This window comes from Mesocricetus auratus, unplaced genomic scaffold, assembly GCF_017639785.1.
Source record: "Mesocricetus auratus isolate SY011 unplaced genomic scaffold, BCM_Maur_2.0 Super-Scaffold_100003, whole genome shotgun sequence".
Classification (NCBI taxonomy): domain Eukaryota; kingdom Metazoa; phylum Chordata; class Mammalia; order Rodentia; family Cricetidae; genus Mesocricetus; species Mesocricetus auratus.
The window spans coordinates 80,664,369-80,685,041 of NW_024429188.1; the positions used below are offsets into that span (position 1 = coordinate 80,664,369).

At 37.5% G+C, this 20,673-nt stretch overlaps 1 protein-coding gene across 2 annotated transcripts in view; it reads right to left on the reverse strand.

Annotated features, from left to right (window-relative positions):
* Positions 1–1,944: 1,944 nt before the first annotated feature.
* Trpc5 (transient receptor potential cation channel subfamily C member 5) overlaps positions 1,945–20,673 on the reverse strand; it is a 276,457-nt gene continuing 257,728 nt past the window's right edge. For both annotated transcript variants that reach the window (XM_040744519.1, XM_040744518.1), the window contains 4 exons: positions 14,224–14,427; positions 13,941–13,982; positions 11,281–11,370; positions 1,945–8,910 (listed from right to left, as the gene is read on the reverse strand). In XM_040744519.1, the coding sequence (XP_040600453.1) occupies positions 8,218–8,910; positions 11,281–11,370; positions 13,941–13,982; positions 14,224–14,427 (1,029 nt within the window). In that variant the 3' untranslated portion in view covers positions 1,945–8,217. The remainder of the gene's footprint in view (positions 8,911–11,280; positions 11,371–13,940; positions 13,983–14,223; positions 14,428–20,673) is intronic.

The following is a 20,673-nucleotide window of genomic DNA, read 5'->3' on the forward strand; positions in this document are numbered from 1 at the left end:
CACTTTTGTCTTTTCTCTATGCTGGTGTCATTTTCTGTGGAATTGTATTTTAAAAACACTTGTCTAGTCAGGACTGATCCCTGCATCCTTGAGTGTGATTGGGTGATACATTTCTCTCACTTTTGTATTCTCATCTCAGATTCTTGACATGTTATAAGTACTCAAACCTTAGCACAAGTGATGCCATGTTGGGGGTAACAAGGCCCCATTACTACCTAAGAGACCAGCACGTAAATCCTAACATCTGCCAATGTGAGAACAAACACGTAATTCACCATAGTTCATAGTTCTGGTGAAGTCTCCAAATGTGCCAATCTTTATTTTGGCTTCTGTAGCTCTGCTTATTGCTAACTGTTTTTGCTAATTGAAGTTTGTTAACTTCAGGACATTTTTTGTGCATAAAAAGTCAAAATGGTAAGGCTATGTGATTTAGTTATAGTTCCTGTGTAGTCACATCCTCAAGCTTCTCTGGCAAGCACTTTCCTGAGCCTTACATTTTACATTTTACCTCTTTAGTTGTTTTTGACACTATAAAAGCTAATCTCTTTCCTTCATTGTTAACCAAGTAGCCATTTTTAATTATTGGGAAGAGACACAAAGTTTCTGTGGTTGGCTTGGTACTCCTTTCCTGATAAAATCTAGTTATACTAAAGGTAGAAATCTAAGTAATTTTCATAGCAAGAGAAAGAATTCATTTTAGCTGTGTATATTTATTCTCAAAACTAATTGTGGCTCTCTGCCTTAATTAAGAGCAAATGAAAATATTGAGTATATTGTACTGTTGAAATTTAAGACTTGTGAATTTGAAACATGTTTCATTTCCTTAGAGTCTGTAATCAAGGCATAACCATTTAATTATCTTTGGAAATAAAATATAAACAAACAAATCACATTTTAATGTGAATACTAGACCTTCAAAACTTAATTCAGATGTAAGTCTACATAAATGACAAAATGGACTGTTGGGGAGGGTGGTAGAGCTTGAACTGAATCTAAGCTTTTCTAAATGTGGGACAGATATATCTTTGAAGCATTTTATATTTCCTCTTACAATAAAAGTTTAAGAATGAATGTAGTGAAAGACAATCTAGTTCCCACCCCCTTAGCTTATAGAATATTGAATTTCGATAGAAGCAACTTGGTTTAGAATACATGTCTTTTAGCTGAACTCTCAGTTTTCCTTACAGGACTTGTCAAGAACATGTGGAAAATGTAGTTTCAGAAAAAAATCCACTCAAGTTTAGATAACTACTGTTTGCTTAAATTGCTTTGGATTGATTAATCCTTAAAGCTCGTGCTTTACATTGTGCTAGAAAGATCGCATGATAAAAGAAAATGCCTTGGGGACTGGAGAAGGTGTTTGCTTGCTTCTGAAGTTAGTAAGAGTTCAGGGTTTTAAAGTTTCTATTTTTGTTGTCTTGTTTGGTTTAAAGAGAGAAAGAATGTAAAGTTTGTAGATAGGGTGCTGGGGAGGATCTTGGAGGAATCAAGAGGGGAAAACATGATCAAAATATATGAAAAAGGTACTTTCAGTTAGGAAGTCTTAAATATTGATTTTAAAGTAGTTATCATAAGGTCCAGACAGATCTTGCTAAGACATCTAGGAGGTTGGGGAAGCCTATCAGTAGTTATTTGGGTTCTTAATAGTTTATACTTCTCTCTCAAGAAAGAAAAAATCCCCAAAATTTCATATTTCTCAAGGATATTTACTAGCTCTGTGTAAAACTACTTTTGTGAAGTACATAGTCAAAATTTGTAGTTGAAATTGAGATGAGTGAAGCATTTTAGGTTTTACTGTTTCAGCAGTTGATAGTAATTAATAGCTTTTTATGTAAGAACTCTAAAATTACAATAATATTGATTCTCAGTCATACTTTTCAAAATAGTTTGAACTACAGTAGTTTGTTAGTGTTTCTGCTGGTTAAATTATAGTGTGAAACCCAATGCTGTCGGTCAACATTTATTAATAGGTATAAATAGTTACATTGGAAAAGGAGGAACAAAACATCTTATTTCTAAGTAGCCATACATTCTGTGGGAAGAGAAGCAAATGCTTTATTTTTCTTTATACTGAAGCTAAAAACACACAAAATTATTATACAAGATTTTTTTCACACATTTCAGGTTGACACTAACTTTGCACTTCTTACAGAAGATATCTAAATAAAAGTAATCACTCAAGTTTTAGCTTTTAAAATAATCTGTAGAGCCAAAATGCCATTTATACAAACACTGAAATTTTCCCTTTCATAAATTAAACTCAGGAGATAGAATTATAGCCTTAATTTTGACACAAACATTTTCTGCATGATGATGTGAGGGACCACTGACTATGCTGAGAAAATTTAAGCATAGACTGTGTTGTAGATTTTTCTCTCCTACTATCAACTGTGAAGTCTGCAGCTCCAAATTGAATTCACTGTTTTGACTAGGAAAAAATTCCCTATCCCCATTTTGTAAAATGTTGTAGAAATAGAATCTGTAAAGCAGCTAAAATATTTCTCTCTTCTTGAATTTATTTCTATTATGCACATGAAAAGAAATAAAAATATATCCATGTATTGGAGAGGTTTACTTAGTCTTATCTGAACTGAAATGATCTGGACATGGTCTGTTACTGTTGTACCATTAAAATAAGAGAACATGGCCATATTGTATTTAAAGGGGAATTCAAATACTTAAATCTAAAGTTAGTACCTTATGAAATTATATTCCCTTTAACATTAAGTAAACTAATGTGGTTGATGGCTTGGGTTTAGAGCTCTCCTTGTGAACCCACACTGGCATTGATTTTAGTGCATTGGTTCTAGAGGTCATGAAAAACACTAATTCTGACTGTTTCTCCCTATCTATGTTAAGTATAGTTGTCACTTGTTTGCCTACAGGCAAGTGCCCTGGCTGTTGAAGTACAGTGCTATTTGATGAAGCTGTATTTTAAATTAAATGATGAGATCTCTTATGGAAACACCTACTTTGGAAATATAGATATTATATGGAAACACCTACTTTGAACATTGGATTTTTTAGATGACCTGGGAATTCAGCTAGCTGCTTTCATCTTTCTATTTGAGCTTCATTTCACAACATCTGCTACTAGGAACATTCAGTCCAAAACAGTCCCTTCCATTTCTCTGTAGAATCTTTAGGGCTTTTTGTTTGTTTTTCCTACTACTTCTTGCTAACAAGCCACGTGCCAGAACCTGTACATGATAAAATATTGCTTTTGGATCACCTAAGATTTAGAAAGACAGTTGTCAGTTTGTTTTGACCTTAGGCCACAGGAATTCTTGATTTACTTTGTTGTTTAAACACCAGGATTTCAGGGGTGATGGTTTCCTAATCTGTGGAGGTTCTCTACTTAAGTATGTTGTCCTTTAAATTTTTCTTAGGAGGCACTATACTTATTTTTGTAAAACTATTTTCTTCCCTAAGACACGGTTTCTCTATGTAGCTGTAGCTGTCCTAGAACTCTCTGTAGACCAGTCAGGCCTCAATTTTTCCAATATCTGCGTGCCTGTTCTGGGATTAAAGGTGTGTGCCCCAATGTCCAATAGGTGCAAATACTTACGATGACTAGTTTGATGGATGTCATTCATTCTGATGCATAAGTTCTATCAACTTTATAAACCTCTCATTTGTAATCGTAGGTTGTATACTTACTGTAAATTTATGGGGCTAAGTATGGCAGATGTGTAATCTGGTTTTCCATATGTACCATCCCTTAGTTTAGTTCTCTCTTCTCTTTCATAAAGTAGCAGACTCATTTCTTAGATACAATTTAGAGTCAATCCTCCTCTATATTTGGAAGGGAAATCTGTGACACTGCACAGTTTTAAGTAATAGTCTTAGTATGGATCTTGCCTGATGACTTTATGATCCCACATGAGAAACTATTGCTTTCTGAAATTTAAGTCTTTAAAAAGAGATTTACAAAATTTTCAGAGTTAGTTTTCACACATTATTACATTTGTAGATTTTGCTGGAGAAAAGGTTGATGTTAATATTTTCATCTTAAAATGATACTTGGGGGGGGATCAAACCTAGGATCTTGCTTGTGCAAGATTAACTACTCCCCCAGCCATAAGAAACGACATTACTCTGTGTGTGTTTGTGTGTGTGTATCTGTCTGCAAGGAAGTCAGAAGAAGGCTAGGATCCCTTGGAGCTGTAATTCCAGGTTGCTGTGATCCTCCTGATGTGGGTGTTGGGAACTGAACTTTGATCCTCTGGAAGACCAGTATTGCTCTTAGCCATTAAGCCATCCCTCCTGCCCCAGAAACCACATTTTTAATCAAACAATTTATCTCAATTTGATCATCCTAACAATTTGATGATTTATTCCTATTTGTAGTGCTTAGCTACACTTGTCTGTCTTTTGGAAGCTTTTGTTTCTTCTCGATTTTAAGAGCCCTTGTGAAAATCTCAAGTGTCCTTTCTGCCTTCTTTTTCAAGGGTCTCTGAGACTGAAAAATTGTCTAATGGGCTTTTAGATTGGAAGACAATTGGGGTTATACTGAAGTTCATTGGAAAAGACCAAATTCCCAGCCCAGCTTAATCTGCTTGCCAAAAGGCACACTTTCATCTGTTCTTTCAAGTACCAATGAGAACAGGACATCTATGGTTGTGATGTGTATGTTTGCATACCTGCATGAAATATGGTAGTGGAAGCACAGATCCTATGATGTCAACTTGTCCTGAAACCCCCTTAAAGTCTGCTGCAAATGGGTGAATATTGGCTTTCACTGTAGGCACCCTTATGTTTCTGAGATAAGGTCAGACTGGACTCAAATTGATCAATTTTGAGTTTAGAATCTTCCCGTTTTTGCACATCATTGGACTTAACATTAAAAGTGGAAGAGGATAACAATGATATAATTTATGATATAATTCAGACTTTATATGTTTACCTTAATTATTATTAAGAAGACTTTAATTTGTGTATCAAACAAATGAACCCAAGGTACCTAGAAGTTATAAGAAAGTTGACTGTAACGGAAGTAAGTCACGGTGTTATTTCATATAACTAATTGATTCTTATAGTTATTTTTACTTTGCAACAGTACATTTTAAATTTATATTTAAGTACAGTTTTGGAGTTCACAGTATTTTAGACAAATGAAAACAACGGACATGTATAGAGGGCATTTTATTTGAACATCTATATATAACATATATTTGCTAGGCAGTGTTTCTATGATCTAGAAAATTTGGGTTTATTGACCAGCTTGGTGTCCTTCTCTGGATACCATGATACCACCTGTTTAAAAGTCTTTCTGTTTATAAATATGAGGTTGGAATCCAGTGGATCCTTTCTCCAGTTCTCTCTCTCTCTCTTATAAATGTACTCTCACGTTGCCTTTATACCTTCTCAGGACTGAAAATACATACTTAAGTATTTTCACTTCAAATCTCTCTTTTGAAAAGATTTGTTTTTATTTTATATATGTGTGTGTGTTGCAAGTGACTTTGGTGCCCGGGGAGTCCAGAAGAGGGTCACAGGAAGATTTGAGTTGTCATGTGGGTGCTAGGAATAGAATCTCTGGGTCCTCTGTTGGAATGCTTTTAAGCACTGAGTCATCTTTCCAGCCCTCCACCTTTTTAAAATGGTACCAGCACCAGAACTCAGGGCTGACCGTTAGGAAAGTTCTTCATCCCTGAAATGTTTCTAAACAGTAGCTTATTGACAGGGTAGGAGATGTGTTTTTCCTTGCTGCTTAGTATTAGCTTGGAGTTAATAAAAATTTTGTTGTTGGGCTGGAGAGATGGCTCAGGGGTTGAGAACACTAGTTGGTCTTCCAGAGATCTTGAGTTAAATTCCCAGCAACCATATGGTGCCTCACAACCATCTGTAATGAGATCTGATGCCCTCTTCCCGCCTGCAGGCATACAGGCAGACAGAACACTGTATACATAATAAATAGAAATTTAAAAAAATGTTGTTGTCACAAACATGGAACTTAGGACAATCGCTGTTTGGTTTCAACCTTTATTCTAAACGAGGCCTCAACATAGCTAGTGCAGTCTTAAGCTCAAGTCACAAAGATGAAAACCCTAAGGAGATCTGGAATGGAATGTGTTCCCAAGAAATATGGCCCTGGTGTCTTTCAATAGCAGAGAATGACTGTTGTAATGTCCTTCCTCTCTCTTCAGAACACAACTGAGAGAAGACTTTGGAACTTGACTTCATGGCTTCCTACTCTTTTCTGACCTTTAGAACAGTTACACCTAGAATGTTAATAGTTTGTATATTGGGAGAAAGACGTTTTAACTATGTGGTTACATATAGCCTTGGTAGTGGTGTTGTGAGTTAGAGTTGTAGCCTAAGCTCATTCAATATTAAGAATAAAGTTTAAAGTTGGGAAAGTTGAAATTGACTTTAGAAAGTAATCTGTCTTAGTGTTGGAGCATTTTTGTAATAGTCCCACAGTAAAGTAGGGCAGCAGTTGGATTTGAATAAATGAGCACTTCAGATAAGACTAAGATTATTTTGGGACAAACCCTTGCCAAATGCATGTTGATTCATCTTACTCTCGTAATTCCCTTTTCTGTATTTCTGAGTTGTATTCAGCACAACTTCCTGCCTCCTTTGCCCCTAATTTGGCTCCTTTCTACATGAAACACTTTTATCATCATCATTCACCAGTGCTAGCAATAGAGGTGGAAAAATCAGTTTAGCATAAACTGCACTGTCAAAAGCAAGTTTATAGACATATTTATATTGTTTACCTCATTTCAAGGCCAGCAGACATTACAAACAAGAATGTAGGTGGATTCTTGTTGGTGTTGACATTTAAAAAGAACAGGTGATGCCCAACAAACATTTTACTTTCCTGCCATAAAAATTGTTAACCTCCACAAGCCAAGCATATGTTGGCAAAACTATGCTTGCTCAGCAGGCTATTGTTTGGTGGTTATCAGCTCTAAAATGATTACCTTATACATCCTAACTTCATTTTTAACTTCTGTTCTGATTAAATATTCCTGGGCTATGGGAAAGAGTTTGAATGTATAAATGTAGCTTTCTTTGAAGGCAGAATTTATTTCTACGAATCCACTAGGATTATTACATTATATATCTTAATAGTTCACACAAGCAGTTTCCACTGTCCCCCAGTGAATATTGCAGCTGCAACCTGAATTAGGTTATCTGAACCTAAAATTATATCTGCTAGGTTTTCTTTCCAGAAATCAGTTAATTGAGTTGCTCCTTTTCCCCCCTAAATTTAAACACCTCAATAAAATCTCATTTTTCTTATAAAAATTCAAATCCAGCCTTTAATCTTAGAAATGCTTCATATCAATGATGATTAAAACTTATCCACAGTAGATAGGACCCTATAAATATACTAGCTAATTATATTTTTTTCTTGCCAGTGTATGAGATGTAGTAGCTATTAGTTAAAGTGCAGTAGAAGATTTTTTTTGGAAAAAAGCACACATCCTAAATACTAATTTTGATACTCTCAAAATTTAAAATATATAAGTTAACTGAAATATACAAACACAGGAAAGGAAATCAGTTAACTTATTAGATACAACACACACTGTAGAGTAAATATCTCACTGGCACACGTTAAGAAACTAACACATCTTTACGAAACGAAACCTCAACGGTCCCCACAATTAGAAGTTAATAGTGTTTTAAAACAAAACAGAAAGGCCTATTCTACCTGGAAACCACAAGCTGACAATTCTTTGGAGTCTAGTCTCCCTTTCATGCTGTTCATTGGCCCAGCACGGGCAGCGTGTAGCACTGAAGAGCAACAAAGACAGGCAGGTTGGTTTGCCTTATCTGCTAGCTGGTAGGGACTGCTGACCATATCCCTCAGCTCTGTGGCGGAGATGGGAGTGAGATCCTGAGGAAGGTCAGGAATCTGTGCAGCAGCTATGGTAGCAAAGTGGCACCTGGAGCTTCAAGGAGGCAAGGGTAAGAACAGCAAAGCAAAGGGGGTTAAGCACCCGACTGCACCTCTGCTGATTAGGGGCAATGCCCCTTCAGTTGGTTTCGAGATGAATTTAGTATTTATAGATACAAAAAGGCAAATTCTAATGACAGTAAAACAAAACATGAAGAATGTGGCTAGAAAAGACTGAAAACAATAGGAGCTTCACTCCTTTGGAAGGGGGGACCATGAGGCAGCCATATTGGGGTCACCTCTGAGAATGAAGAAATCACAATTTTTCTCTTGAATTCCAGAACAGATGATGGGGATTTGACTTAGAGCCGAGTTGTAACTTGTTCTTCCTGTCCATCACCCCATTTGTGCATGAGCAAGTCACAAGCCTCTCCCCAAGTTTCAAATACATCCTCTGATGAGTCTAAAAGTTTAGAATTTGAGGAGCAGATGCCAGATGCACAGTGAAGAGAGCTGGAACAGGCTAGGGGGCACTCACTGCTCCTAGCAGCACCCCGGATTTCACCTAACTCTACCTCACTGAGGTTCATTTCACTTTGAGAACAGGCCTCTGCCTTCCCTTTCTCCATCTGAGAATATCTGATGTCCTGCCACATATAATGCTGCTGTGCAATTCCATCAGAGATTGTGTACATTGGCTCTGAAGGGGGTTCAGAGTTATGACCGTTAAACTTGGAGAATAGGAGACCCAGTTTCTTGAAAGAGGGACCCATGAAGGACCGTTTGCTTGATGACTCAGCTTTCGACTTTCCTTGATCACCACTGGCTCTTGGCATGGTTCTGATGAGAGGTGCCCCATGACAGGCCTTTTTCTTGCAGCCTAAATTGAAAGAGACACTCTTAGATTTGGCCCGAGCCCCACCACTGCCATCATTGGTATCATCCCTTTGAGAGAATTCAGCACTGCTAGTGGAAAAGCTTCTTCTTGGTTGTTTTCTGTTTCCCAGGAGGTCAAGCACTTCATATCGAAAGCTGGAGATGTCCTGCTTTAATTCCTAGAAAAAGAAAGGAGACATGCTTTGTCAGAAAAATAGTCTTTCAATTATAAAAGACACTTGGAATTTTGGATGGGCTAAGTTTTACATAGTAGTAAGTCATGAAGCACACATTATACTTAAAATCTTTCATTAGCCAAGCAAAGAAAGACTTTTCTGTGGCCACTGGAAAAACTGCAGTGGGCCAGGTTGATTTCAGGACCTGTGGACCAGGAATAGAAACTAATTTCTAATAAAGTGATAACTGGGCTAAGAAATGGCTTAGCAATTAGGAGCACTGGTTCCTCCCCCAGAGGACCTCGGTTCAATTCCCAGCACCCACGTGACACCTCACAACTGTTTGTAACTCCAGTTCCAGGGGATCTGAACCCCTGTTCTGGCCTTTACCTGTACCAGGCACACACATGGTGCACATACATGTATGCAGGCAAATATACATATAGACAAAACACCCCCACACGTAAAGTATTCAAAATATAGTAGTAACTGACAAGCTATTTGATTGGAGTACTGGCTCTCATGAGTGTAATAAAAGGACAACTGAAGAAGAAAAAACCGTTAGGACCCAGGAAGGAAATTGCAGAAATAAAGGATCAGGTGATGAGATTGCTGCTTTGGGATGGAGTACGGAGTCATTCAAGCACATATGACTTGCCTTCTATCCAGCTGCTTGGATACCATTACCTTGTTTCTTTACAAGTTTTCAAAGCTTAAATCTGATCATGCCATCCCCCTGCTTAAAACATCTTAGTAACATCCCTGTCTTAGGAAACGCTATAAATGTCATATCATGGACTACAAGGCCTTTCTGTACCTGGTACCTCTCCATTTCCATTTTCCTTTCTTCCAATTCCCCCATCCTCCAGCTGCTCCCTGTACTAATGGACTGACACACAATAATAACTTAGTAAGATAAGTTCTGTCTGTGGACTAATATAATAGAATTTCTGTGTACCTTACAGGGGTGTGTTATTATGTGTCTATGTGTGCATACGTCATGAATCCTGGGATAGGGCTCTTATTCTAGGCTCTACTGATGCCTGACAGGATAGTTACTTTCTTTTCTTTCCTTTTTTTTATGATGAAATGCTATCTTGTTGACTGTGGTATAGTTAGTAGCAACCCTCTTTGTACCCACTAGATGCCAGTATCACAACATTTCAAGACAGCCAAATGTGCCCTAAGTATATAAATGCCCCAGTGTGAGAGTCATTCGTTTAGACGAATACCAACAGTGGGAAAATTCTATGTAATTGTAGTTTCTTTAGCCTTGAAATTTATTAGTATATTTCTTGGACTTTATTGTCCATCTTTAAAGAAGGCCTTAAAGATCTCCAGGCATTTTCATTTTGCTGCCTTACCCCTTACCATGTATTTGTGCTGTACAGTTAAGCATTATTCTCACACTGATAATATTAAAGTAAAGGATATGTAGGGAGGGTTCATTTTGGTCATAAAACTGATAGTGACAGACTTTGATTAAGACGTTTCAACCCCAAATTTCATGGGTCCCCAACCTGAGACAAAGAATTACAGGTAATAGTGACTGCTGGGAGGAGAATGAACCTCTCCCAGGGATAAGACCCCTAACTGCTTGTCCAATGCAAAGTGGTCAGCCCTGAAACCATATAGATGCAAACAACAAAAACTCAAAAAGCTGCATTTACATATATTTGCACACACACGTACACATGTATGAAACAAAAAAAATCAAAAATAAGCTATCAACTTGAGAGTTGTGGGATATGGAAGAAATATGTGAGAGAGTGAAGCTGGGAAGAGCAGGAGGAAGGAAAATAATATTCTTTTTCAATTATAGGCATTATTATTTTTAGAAAAGGAAAAAATTCTCTCCATATACTGGATGAGAGATAATTCTAAGACAGAATTAGAGTTGCAGGGGCTAGAGAGGTGGCTTAGTGGTTAAGAGCACTGTGCTTTTCCAGAGGACCTGAGTTCAGTTCCCACTAACCACATGGTGCCCCACAGTAACCTGTAACTCTACTCCCAGGGGAAATCTGATTCCTCCAGGCAACAAACGTGCAGGCAAAACACCCATATATACAAAAGAAAAATAAATGCAAACATTTTTTCAAAGCTTTATAAAGAATTTTTTAAAAGAGTAAGATTGTAATTGATGTTTTCTGCACTATAGGAAGATAGAATCCCATAATCAGAATTCTCAGACTCTATGAAGATTAAAATATACCAAGAAATGAGAAATTAGAACTTGACTGTAGGCTCAGTGGACAGGGAAAACACTCAAAGAAAGAGGGGCAGAGAAAGAGAGAGAGAGAGAGAGAGAGAGAGAGAGAGAGAGAGAGAGAGAGAGAGAGAGAGAGAGAGTTACCCGCTTTATGGTTAAATTACCTTAAAATTTTCTTCTGTTAGCCCCTCATTTGTTTTGGAGTTTCTTATCATTGCAGCCACATATCTCTTGACTAAGTTTCTGATAACTTCCTGGAATTGAAAAACCACAAAGAGGTATTCAGTTTCCTTTTCAGACTATCAGGCAATTAAGGAACTAAGGAACTTGCTCAGAAAACTCATCTTTGCAAAAGGAAATCTTCACCATATCTACAAGTTTTATGCCAAAAACTTAAGTTCACTGAATTAATAAGTCATTGCATCTCTGAATTTTGATAACAGTATGGCAGCAACATTAAATTTTCCCCAAAGGAAGAATTTCTACTCAAGCATAAGGTAAGCATGTATTCAGTGCATGTGTGTGTGTGTGTGTGAGAGAGAGAGAGAGAGAGACAGAGAGAGAGAGAGAGAGAGAGAGAGAGAGAGAGAGAGAGAGAGAGAGAGAGAGAGAGAGAGAGAAAGAGAGAGATTACAATAGCCCTTGAATGCTCATATTCAATATCCATTTCTATGGACTGGATTCAACTTTAGTATTTTTAGTGAAATAAGGGATTTTTCTCATCATGAAATTGAGAATCACTAAGTGAGCTAGTATTTTTGTTTGTTTGTTTTGTTTTGTTTTTCAAGACAGTGTATCCCTGTCTGTCCTGAAACTCATTCTGTAGACCAGTTTGGCCTGGAACTCAAAGAAATTTGTCGGCTTCTGCTCCTTAGTGCCAGGATTAAAGGTGTGCACCATCACCATCCATCATGAGCTAGTAATTTTGTGATCAAAATATCTTTTCATGAAATCACCCTACATTTCACCTTTACAGGGAATACCTCTATTAGCCTCAGGGTTAACAGAACACACATGGCTGCAAGGTTGGTATTGATGATGGCTGCCACTTACTGCAATGTGTCAGGCACTGTAATTTAACTTTTACTATCATTCCTGTTTTACACATGAAGAAACTGAGGCTTAGTGTTAACTGACTTCTTCAGGGTCACACTGCTAGGAAATGTAAAACGAGATTTCAGTTCTACTTCAAGCTGATTCCAAAGCCTATAGTAATAGTTCGCAATGCTGTAGTTACTACTTCTGCTACTGCATGGCCTATAGTAATAGTTAGCAATGCTGTAGCTTATAACAATACTCGAAGCTATATAGGGAAAACAATATATTTATTTACCAGAGAGAGAGAGAGAGAGAGAGAGAGAGAGAGAGAGAGAGAGAGAGAGAGAGAGAGAGAGAGAGAGAGAGAGAGAGAGAGAGAGAGAGAGAGAGAGAGAGAGAGAGAGAGAGAGAGAGTTGCACAGACCAGGAGTTAGAAGCCTGGCTGGCTTCCAGGAGAAAAGGGAAGCCCCTTTTCCTTTCACTTCTTTTTATCTCTACCTTGACCCCGCCCTGTTGGGCGGATAGCTTTGTGGGGTTCACTCCTATAGTAGCTACTACTTCTGCTACCGCATGGCTTATAGTAATAGTTAGCAATGCTGTAGCTACTACTTCTGCTACCACATGAACTTCAGTAAGGCACTGAGATGCCCAGGGAGTGTCTTTTCTTTCTGTTAGAATGTTTGAAGCAGAAAATGATGTGATGAATCTTGCCTAGGTTTCACATCTTCTAAAATTATTAGAGTTGGAAGTGGGTGTAGTGAGGGAAGGGTTACCTATAAAATTCTGTACTCATTGTTATTTACACCTCAAAGGAACAAAATTAGGGAAGCCGTTTGTGAAGTATGGCTGAGTTTCCTTTACTTTAAACCTTGTAGTATATTTTCCTGTCTGGGTTTCCCACGATAGTCTTTGAACTTGTTACATAGTTGAGGATAACCTTGAACTTCTGATCCTCTTGCCTCCATCGCACTCAGTTTATATGGTGTTGGAGATCATACCCAGAGCCTCATGCATGGTAGGAAAGCTTTCTACAATGTGAGATAGATACATCCCCTACTCTGCATTTATTTTGATCTAGAAGGTTGACTATAGTCTATTTCTGTAATTTTCAAAGATTACTTTTAGTATCTCACATATTTGTGTGCTTGGCTGTCTTCTGGCTGGTCTCATAGGAAGCACATATTTGCTCCTATGATTAAAGTCATGTTTATAATTTTGAAATACCTGTATCCTGATGTAAGATTTTACCTCACCGAAGTTACTAATAACGTCCTCTTATTCTGTATTTGCTATTTATTATGTATTCCCATTGCTGTATGTGCTTTTTGTTCACAGCACGTTTTACCCTTCTAATCAGTTAATTTTATTAGTTTTAGTGATGTAATATCTTCCATTCCTGATAGATAATAAGCTTCTAATGTGTACAAAGATTATGTCTTGCTTTTCCACAATGAATTCTCTAATGTGTATTTTCATGCTTGGTATGCAATAGGTACTCATTTATTCATTGACTGAGCAACTACATATCCACTACTTAATCTCAAGGAAGATAGCTTTCTAAGTTATGGGTGGCTCACATCCAGACAAGGTAGTGTTAAAAGGATATGAACAGGACTGTAGAGCATGTGACTCCATCCTGATGAATTACTTCAGTCTTGAGTGAATTACAGTCTTTCCAGGGCTCCTAGCCAAGTTAACGCCAGACATAGCTAGAGTAGAATTTGCTTTTCTATTCCACAGAACTGTCCAACAACTATTGTGTTTAGACCCAGTGGGTAAGCAGTACCTGATAATGTTGATTTTGTATCAGGCTATCAGCATGGCGTTCCTGTAATTCAAAATGGACAGAGAGGTTATATCAGTTGGCCAGCACCCTACCCATTCAGCCACCCCAAGGATTTGGTAAATAGTAAGATTGTAGAATGATATAGTGGCTTCTGACTGACAGATAGCGAGAGCCAGAGCATTACTTGGAATGATATTACAATATTTAAGATAGGAACTGTCCCAAGGAAGGGAAAGGAGGAAAACAGTTGTGTGTACAGAGAAACAGATTTTTTTTGTCTTACTGTGAAGCTTCTCAAGTTGTGCCTTCTTCGTCTCCCATCAGGGTCTCTTTTGGGACAGAAGGTGTTGTTGAACCAGTTGCCAAGGTAGAGGAATGATTTGGGGCTAGGGATAATGTTGAAAGGAGGTGGCAAGGTACCACCTTCATCAAAGTAACTCATCCAGAGCTTCGTTCTCGCAAACTTCCACTCAATGTCAGCATGATCCTATGAAAGACACAAGTGCAAGGTAGGAGAGACAGGAAACTGGAAAATATAGCTATGTCTCATTTTAGCCCCTTTAGTTGCTTCTATAGAGGGCAGCCTGGCAGTAGCTATATAAACTCATATTACACATAGCCTACTAGTGCAAATTAAATCAATACAGCAATCATTTTTGAGAAATAAACCTTACTGGGTTTGGTGATGCATGTCCCTAAACAAAATTACTCAGGAAGGCAGGAGGATCATGAGTTTGATATATATACAAGAAAAGGTGGTAGGGGTGTGACTCATTGTTAGAGCACTTGATTAGCATGTATGAAACACTGGGTCCAGCTACCAGAACTGAAGAATCAGGAAACAAGAAGGGGGAAGAATGAAGGGAGGCATGGAGGAAGGGGACTGCAGAAAGATTATACACAGGACTGTTCACTATAATATAGAATAGTAATAACAAATGACTGTAAGCAAAAATATTCAATAGTAGAAGGCTATTTAAATAAACAATGTCCCAATAACAAAATGGCATACAATCTAACTTTAAAAAATAGGTCACACGCTATGTATAGAATTTATATAAATATGTGCATCTGTTGAACACCCCGACTATAAAAAAACAACATGTATTGTGTGCAAAGTCACTTAATTCAACTGAAAAAAATTACATATTTACATGTTCTAAGCAGGTATAGACTAAAGTATAAATCATGATTATTTTCAAGAGGTGAAGCAGGGGTTAAGGAAGTTTTTTAGTTTAAATTTTTGGGAGGTTCATTAGAGAACTGTATATTTTTATTATTCACCATCTAAAGCCATGAGCAAACAGTAAAAAGGGTTTTTTTTTCATCTCCAACTGAAGGTTCTTCTGTAAGTTCTCTAGGGCAGTAAGGTATGTGTATGAATGCCATTTTTCCCCAAACCAAATTCTTCACCATTGCATTCTACAACAAGCCTCAAGTTGACAGTCACATGAATGTTGTGGAATGTGTGCATATGTTCTTACACACACACACACACACACACACACCACCACCACCACCACCATTAAATAAATGAATGTAAAAACCAAAGTATCTGTAAATAGATATTTTCCAAGGAGCTGCTTGACAGGTCAAATGGACTATCTGTAGAAGATGTGGGCAAGAATCCCAAACCTATTTCCAGCCCTCCAATGGCTTCCAGGATTTTGTTTTATGTATACCATGGACTGCTTGCTTTCAAGGCTAGGGGATAGATGATCTGTGCTATTAACAGCAAAAGGCAGCATGACTTTGAGTTTAAAACATTATGCTGGTCAAATGCAATGAATGATTCTTGATTATCTGTAAAGGACATGCTTGAGATAGAGAATTTTGACAAAGAGGGACTCTAAGTTAGTAATTACCAATGTTAAACTTCTCAGCTGTGTTATGGTAATAGAATATATGCCACAGCATTTTGTAACAAAATGTCATGATATTTGCAACTTTGGAATATTCAAAAAAATAATTTAAGGCCTTTCCATTTGTACATTATATAAACTTTTATTTATTTCAAGGGCCATGATAGTTCATAATTGATGATTCATACACATTAACTTTTATTTTAGAATAATGTTAGATAAAGAGTTCCTATTATGGGGGTTGGAGTATAACTCAGTAATAGCATACATAGTCAACTTCTTTTTTTTTTTTTTTGGTTATTATGAGACGGGGTTTCTCTGTGTTGTTTTGGAGGCTATCGGTCCAGCCTGGCCTCGAACTCACAAAGATCTGCCTGCCTCTGCCTCCCGAGTGCTGGGATTAAAGGCGTGCGCCACCACTGTCCGGCATAGTCAACTTCTTAAGGCCTGGAATTCTAGCACTCACACCAAAACAAAACAAGATAAGAACATGACTCGTCTGGTATATGGAATGCTGGCTTCTTTAAAGTCAGCTTTTTTTTTTTAGATAGGGCTCAGTTGTGGTGGAATATTAGTTAAAGATATGTTACACTTGTTTATACTATGGAACATTTATTTAATCATGCAAAGATGTGTTGTATTCTTTTATGTTGCATTTGTTTAACTCTCTGGAGCTGTGTTAATTTGTCCTGTCTAAAACATCTGATGGCCTAGTAAAGAGCTGAACAGCCAATAGCTAGGCAGGAAAAAGGATAGGTGGAACTGGCAGGCAGAGAGAATAAATAGGAGGAGAAATCTGGGAAGAGAAGATTGAGGAGTGAGAGAAAGAGAAGGAAAGAGGACACCAGGGGCCGGTCACCCACCCACACAGCAAGCCACAGAGTATATGGAATATATGAAGGTATATGGAATAGAGAAAGATAAAAGCCCAGAGGCAAAAGGTAGAAGGGATACTTTTCTCTTTTATTATTTTAATTTTAAATAGCTTGCTTCACATGTCAATCCCAGTTCCCTCTCCCTCCCCTCCTCCTGCACCCCACCACCATCCCCCCCAGCCTCCCACCCTATCGCCACTTCCTTCCACATAGGGGATATCTAGAGTCTGTCATTTCAGTCAGGGCAGGGTCCAGGCACTCCCCTAAGAGTCCAGGCTGAGAGAGCATCCCTCTTTGTGTTATGGACGCACAAAGTCCGTTTGTATGCCAGGGATAAATACTGATCCACTGCCCAGGGCCCCATAGGTTGCTCAGGCCTCCTCACTGACTCTCACACTCAGGGGGTCTGGATCAGTCCCATGCTGGCCTCCCAGCTGTCGGTCTGGGGTCCAAGAGCTCTCCTCTGTTCAGATCAGCTGTCTCTGCTGGTTTTGCCAGCCCATTTTTGCCAATTTTCTCGCCACTCCTCTCTCTCTGTCACTGGGTTCCATGGGTTCAGTTCAGTGTTTAACTGTGGGTGTTTGCCTCTGCTTCCATCAGTCACTAAATGAAGGCTCCAGGATAGTTATAGACATCAAGTAGAAGGGATAATTTAAGTTAAGAAAATCTGACTAAAAACAAGCCAAGCTAAGGCCAGTCATTCATAAAAAAAAAAAGAATGTCTTCATGTGATTATTTGTGAGCTGGATGGCAGCCCCCCTAAGAGTAAAGAACAAATAAATAAAAAAAAGACTACATTCACTAAATAGCCCCAGCCGCTCTGGAACTCTCTATATAAACCATGCTATCCTTGAACTCATAGAGGTATTCCTGCCTCTGCCTCTCAAGTACCTCCACACGCAGCTTAAAATCAGCTTTCAAAATGTTTAACAAATAGAAGTTCCATATTTCTCTGGAGTACAGCATAATGTTTTGATATATATATATATATATATATGTATGCACTGTGAAATGATTTAATTAAAATAATTAGCACATCCATCACTTCACATAGTCAACAATTGGGATGAGAACACTTAAGATGCCCCAATCTAATCTTTGGAAACTGCGAATATGCTATAGCATATGAAAAGGGAAAATTAAAGGTACCTTGAAATTAAGGCTACTACTTAGATGACCCTTGAAGAGATTTATTTTCCTAGATTATCTAGGTGGACCAAGTGTAATCACAAGGTTGCTTTTTAGTGAAAGGAAACAGAGAGGGAGTGGCAAATTGACATAAGAGAGACCCAGCTAGCTATTCTTGCCTTTGAAGGAGGAAGGGTGGTGTTAAACAAAGAATTCAAGAAGTTTCCAGAGGCTGAAAAAGAGATATGGACATGAATTTTCTGCTAGAACCTTCATAAAGTTCAGCCAACACCTTGGTTTTAGTGGTGGGAAGTGATGACCAATAAGCTTCGTCTTGCTCCCTTGCATAGTTGTTAGCAGGGTTCTGTATTTCATTGTCTATTGGACTGAGGGACTTAATTGCTTGTTGGCTATTGACCGGACAATTCTCTGTTCCCTGTCACATGTTCCATGGCAGCTCCTAGCATTTAAATGTCTTTAACCAGTGAGAGAAGGAAAAAGCCAGTATGTTCATAGCCTAATCTTGCAAATTCTTTTTTTCTCAGCTGTACCCAGATTTTGAAGGATATAATTGCCAATTAAATGTTACATGTTTTTATTGTACACAGCATATTTGATATGCTTATGCACTGTTAAATGAGTTAATTAATCTAATTAATACATCTCTCACTTCATACATCTAAGAGAGAACATTGAAGATGTATTCTCAGTAACTTCAAACATCCAATCTAGTATTATTACTTGTAGTCACCATACTATACATTTCAAAAGTGGTTCCTTAGGTCCAGCCCATGCTCAATGAAAGAAAATTGCATAAGGAAGTGGTAGTCAAGGGGTTCATCTCTGACACGCCTTATTTCCATACAGCGAGAAACCAAATAACTGTGACACTAGATAACAAATCCTTTTCTTTTGTTCTGTCTCTCTCACTCGCTCACTGTGTGTGTGTGTGTGTGTGTGTGTGTGTGTGTTTCACATTGCCATCTGTATATGCATGTGGAGAGTAGAGGTTGGTGTTTGGTGTCTTCCTCGATTACCTTATTTTTTGAGACCAAACTCTCTCTTGCCCCTGGAACTGTCTGATTTGGCTATTTTGGCTGGACTGCAAGCCACAGAAAATCTCCTGTTTTGATCTTCCCATTTATAGTACACACTGTCATGACTTTTATTTGGGTGTTGGATATTAAACCCAGGTACTCATGTCTGCATGGCAAGAACTTTACCCAATGAATCATCCTCCTTAGCCTCAACAAATCTTTTCTAAGTCAGATGGTTTCTAAATGTTTTTTTAAAAATTCTTCTCTCATATGATACATTCCAACCACAGTATCACCTCCCTCCACTCCTCCCAGTCAGAAGATGAAAAGATCAGTAAGATTAACAATAAAAATGGCCATCCTATGAAAAGTAATCTACAGATTCAATGAAATGCTCATCAAAATTCCCACACAATTTTTATAGGTTTTAAAAGAACAATGCTCAGCTTCATATGGAAAAATGAAAAAAAATGCAGGATAGCTAAAACCATCCTGTACAATAAAAGAAATTCCAGAGGTATCACCATCCCTTATCTCAAGCACTACTACAGAGCTATAGTAATAAAAAATGTATGGTTTCTAATATTTCACCTTCATTAATATTTGAAGTCAACCCAGTCAAGTTGCCAGATGACAGACTGTTAAAATTTTTATTTTATGAAAAATTTATTATGTGACAATTTGACAAAAAACTCTGAATGAATTTACAATAGCATTACAAAGCTATATTACAGAAATAAAAACTATTTCTTAGCATTTACTTTTATTAAAATGAAAATATAATTGATGCTGACTCCTCTTCCTGAATATTATTCAGTATTCTTCAATGAATATGACAACTTCATTGTGGAATTCCTTCTGTGTATATATCTCTCTTTGGTTAATGAATAAAGCACTGTTGATCATTAGAGAAGCAAGATAGGTGGGACTAGGAGTCTCAGAGGATTCTGGGAAACAGAGGCACAGTCAGTCATGATGTAGGACATTGGAGGAGTAAGAGGTCAGAACTCTTTCTCCGGTAAGAGAACACCACGTGGAAATACTCAGATTAGCAGGTATGGGTTAACAATTAAGTCAGAGCTAGCCGATAAGACACCAAGCAAATGGCCAACAGTTTTATAATTAATATAGTGTTCTGTGTGTTATTTGGGGGGTAAAGTGGCAATGGGACCCAGGTGGCTGGCAGGAAGAATACACGTTACAGCAACTAGTTGGAATACAAGCCCCATTTATATCTTTAAGAAATGCATTTTCAATACAAATATAATTTTTATGTCTAGTGTCTATCAAAATTTGTACAATATTTGTGTTTCTTTGAACAGTTTCACATTACTTGAATGATAGCTGAATTCAGAAGAATACTTTGAACATTACCTTATGATTACAGGGAGTAAAACTTAAATTTTAGTTCATAGTTTGTCATAACAAATGGCAAAGTAATCAAAAATATAAGTGCCTCTAAATGTAATAAATGTTGTGATTATGTATAATGAAAATAGGAATTCAAGGAGAAGGGTCATGGAAACTTTTTGCCCATCAGATGGAATTAAACAATTTATTTTTAAATGTGTTTGGTTATGCATAACAAATAATTATAGCATTCTGATTCCATTAAAATACTTAAATGAGAAATAGATGAGTTTTATTTTAACTGTGGGTCTACCACATTCCCTAATTTATATCTCATACTACTGTTTAAACTTATTATATAAAGCTTAGATATCAACCCCCAACTTCAAAGGAGATATGTGATTTTGTTTCTTCAGATTCATCAGTGAGATGACTGAGAGGCTTTCAGCTGTAAAAAAATTGAAATTATTAAATTTTCAGA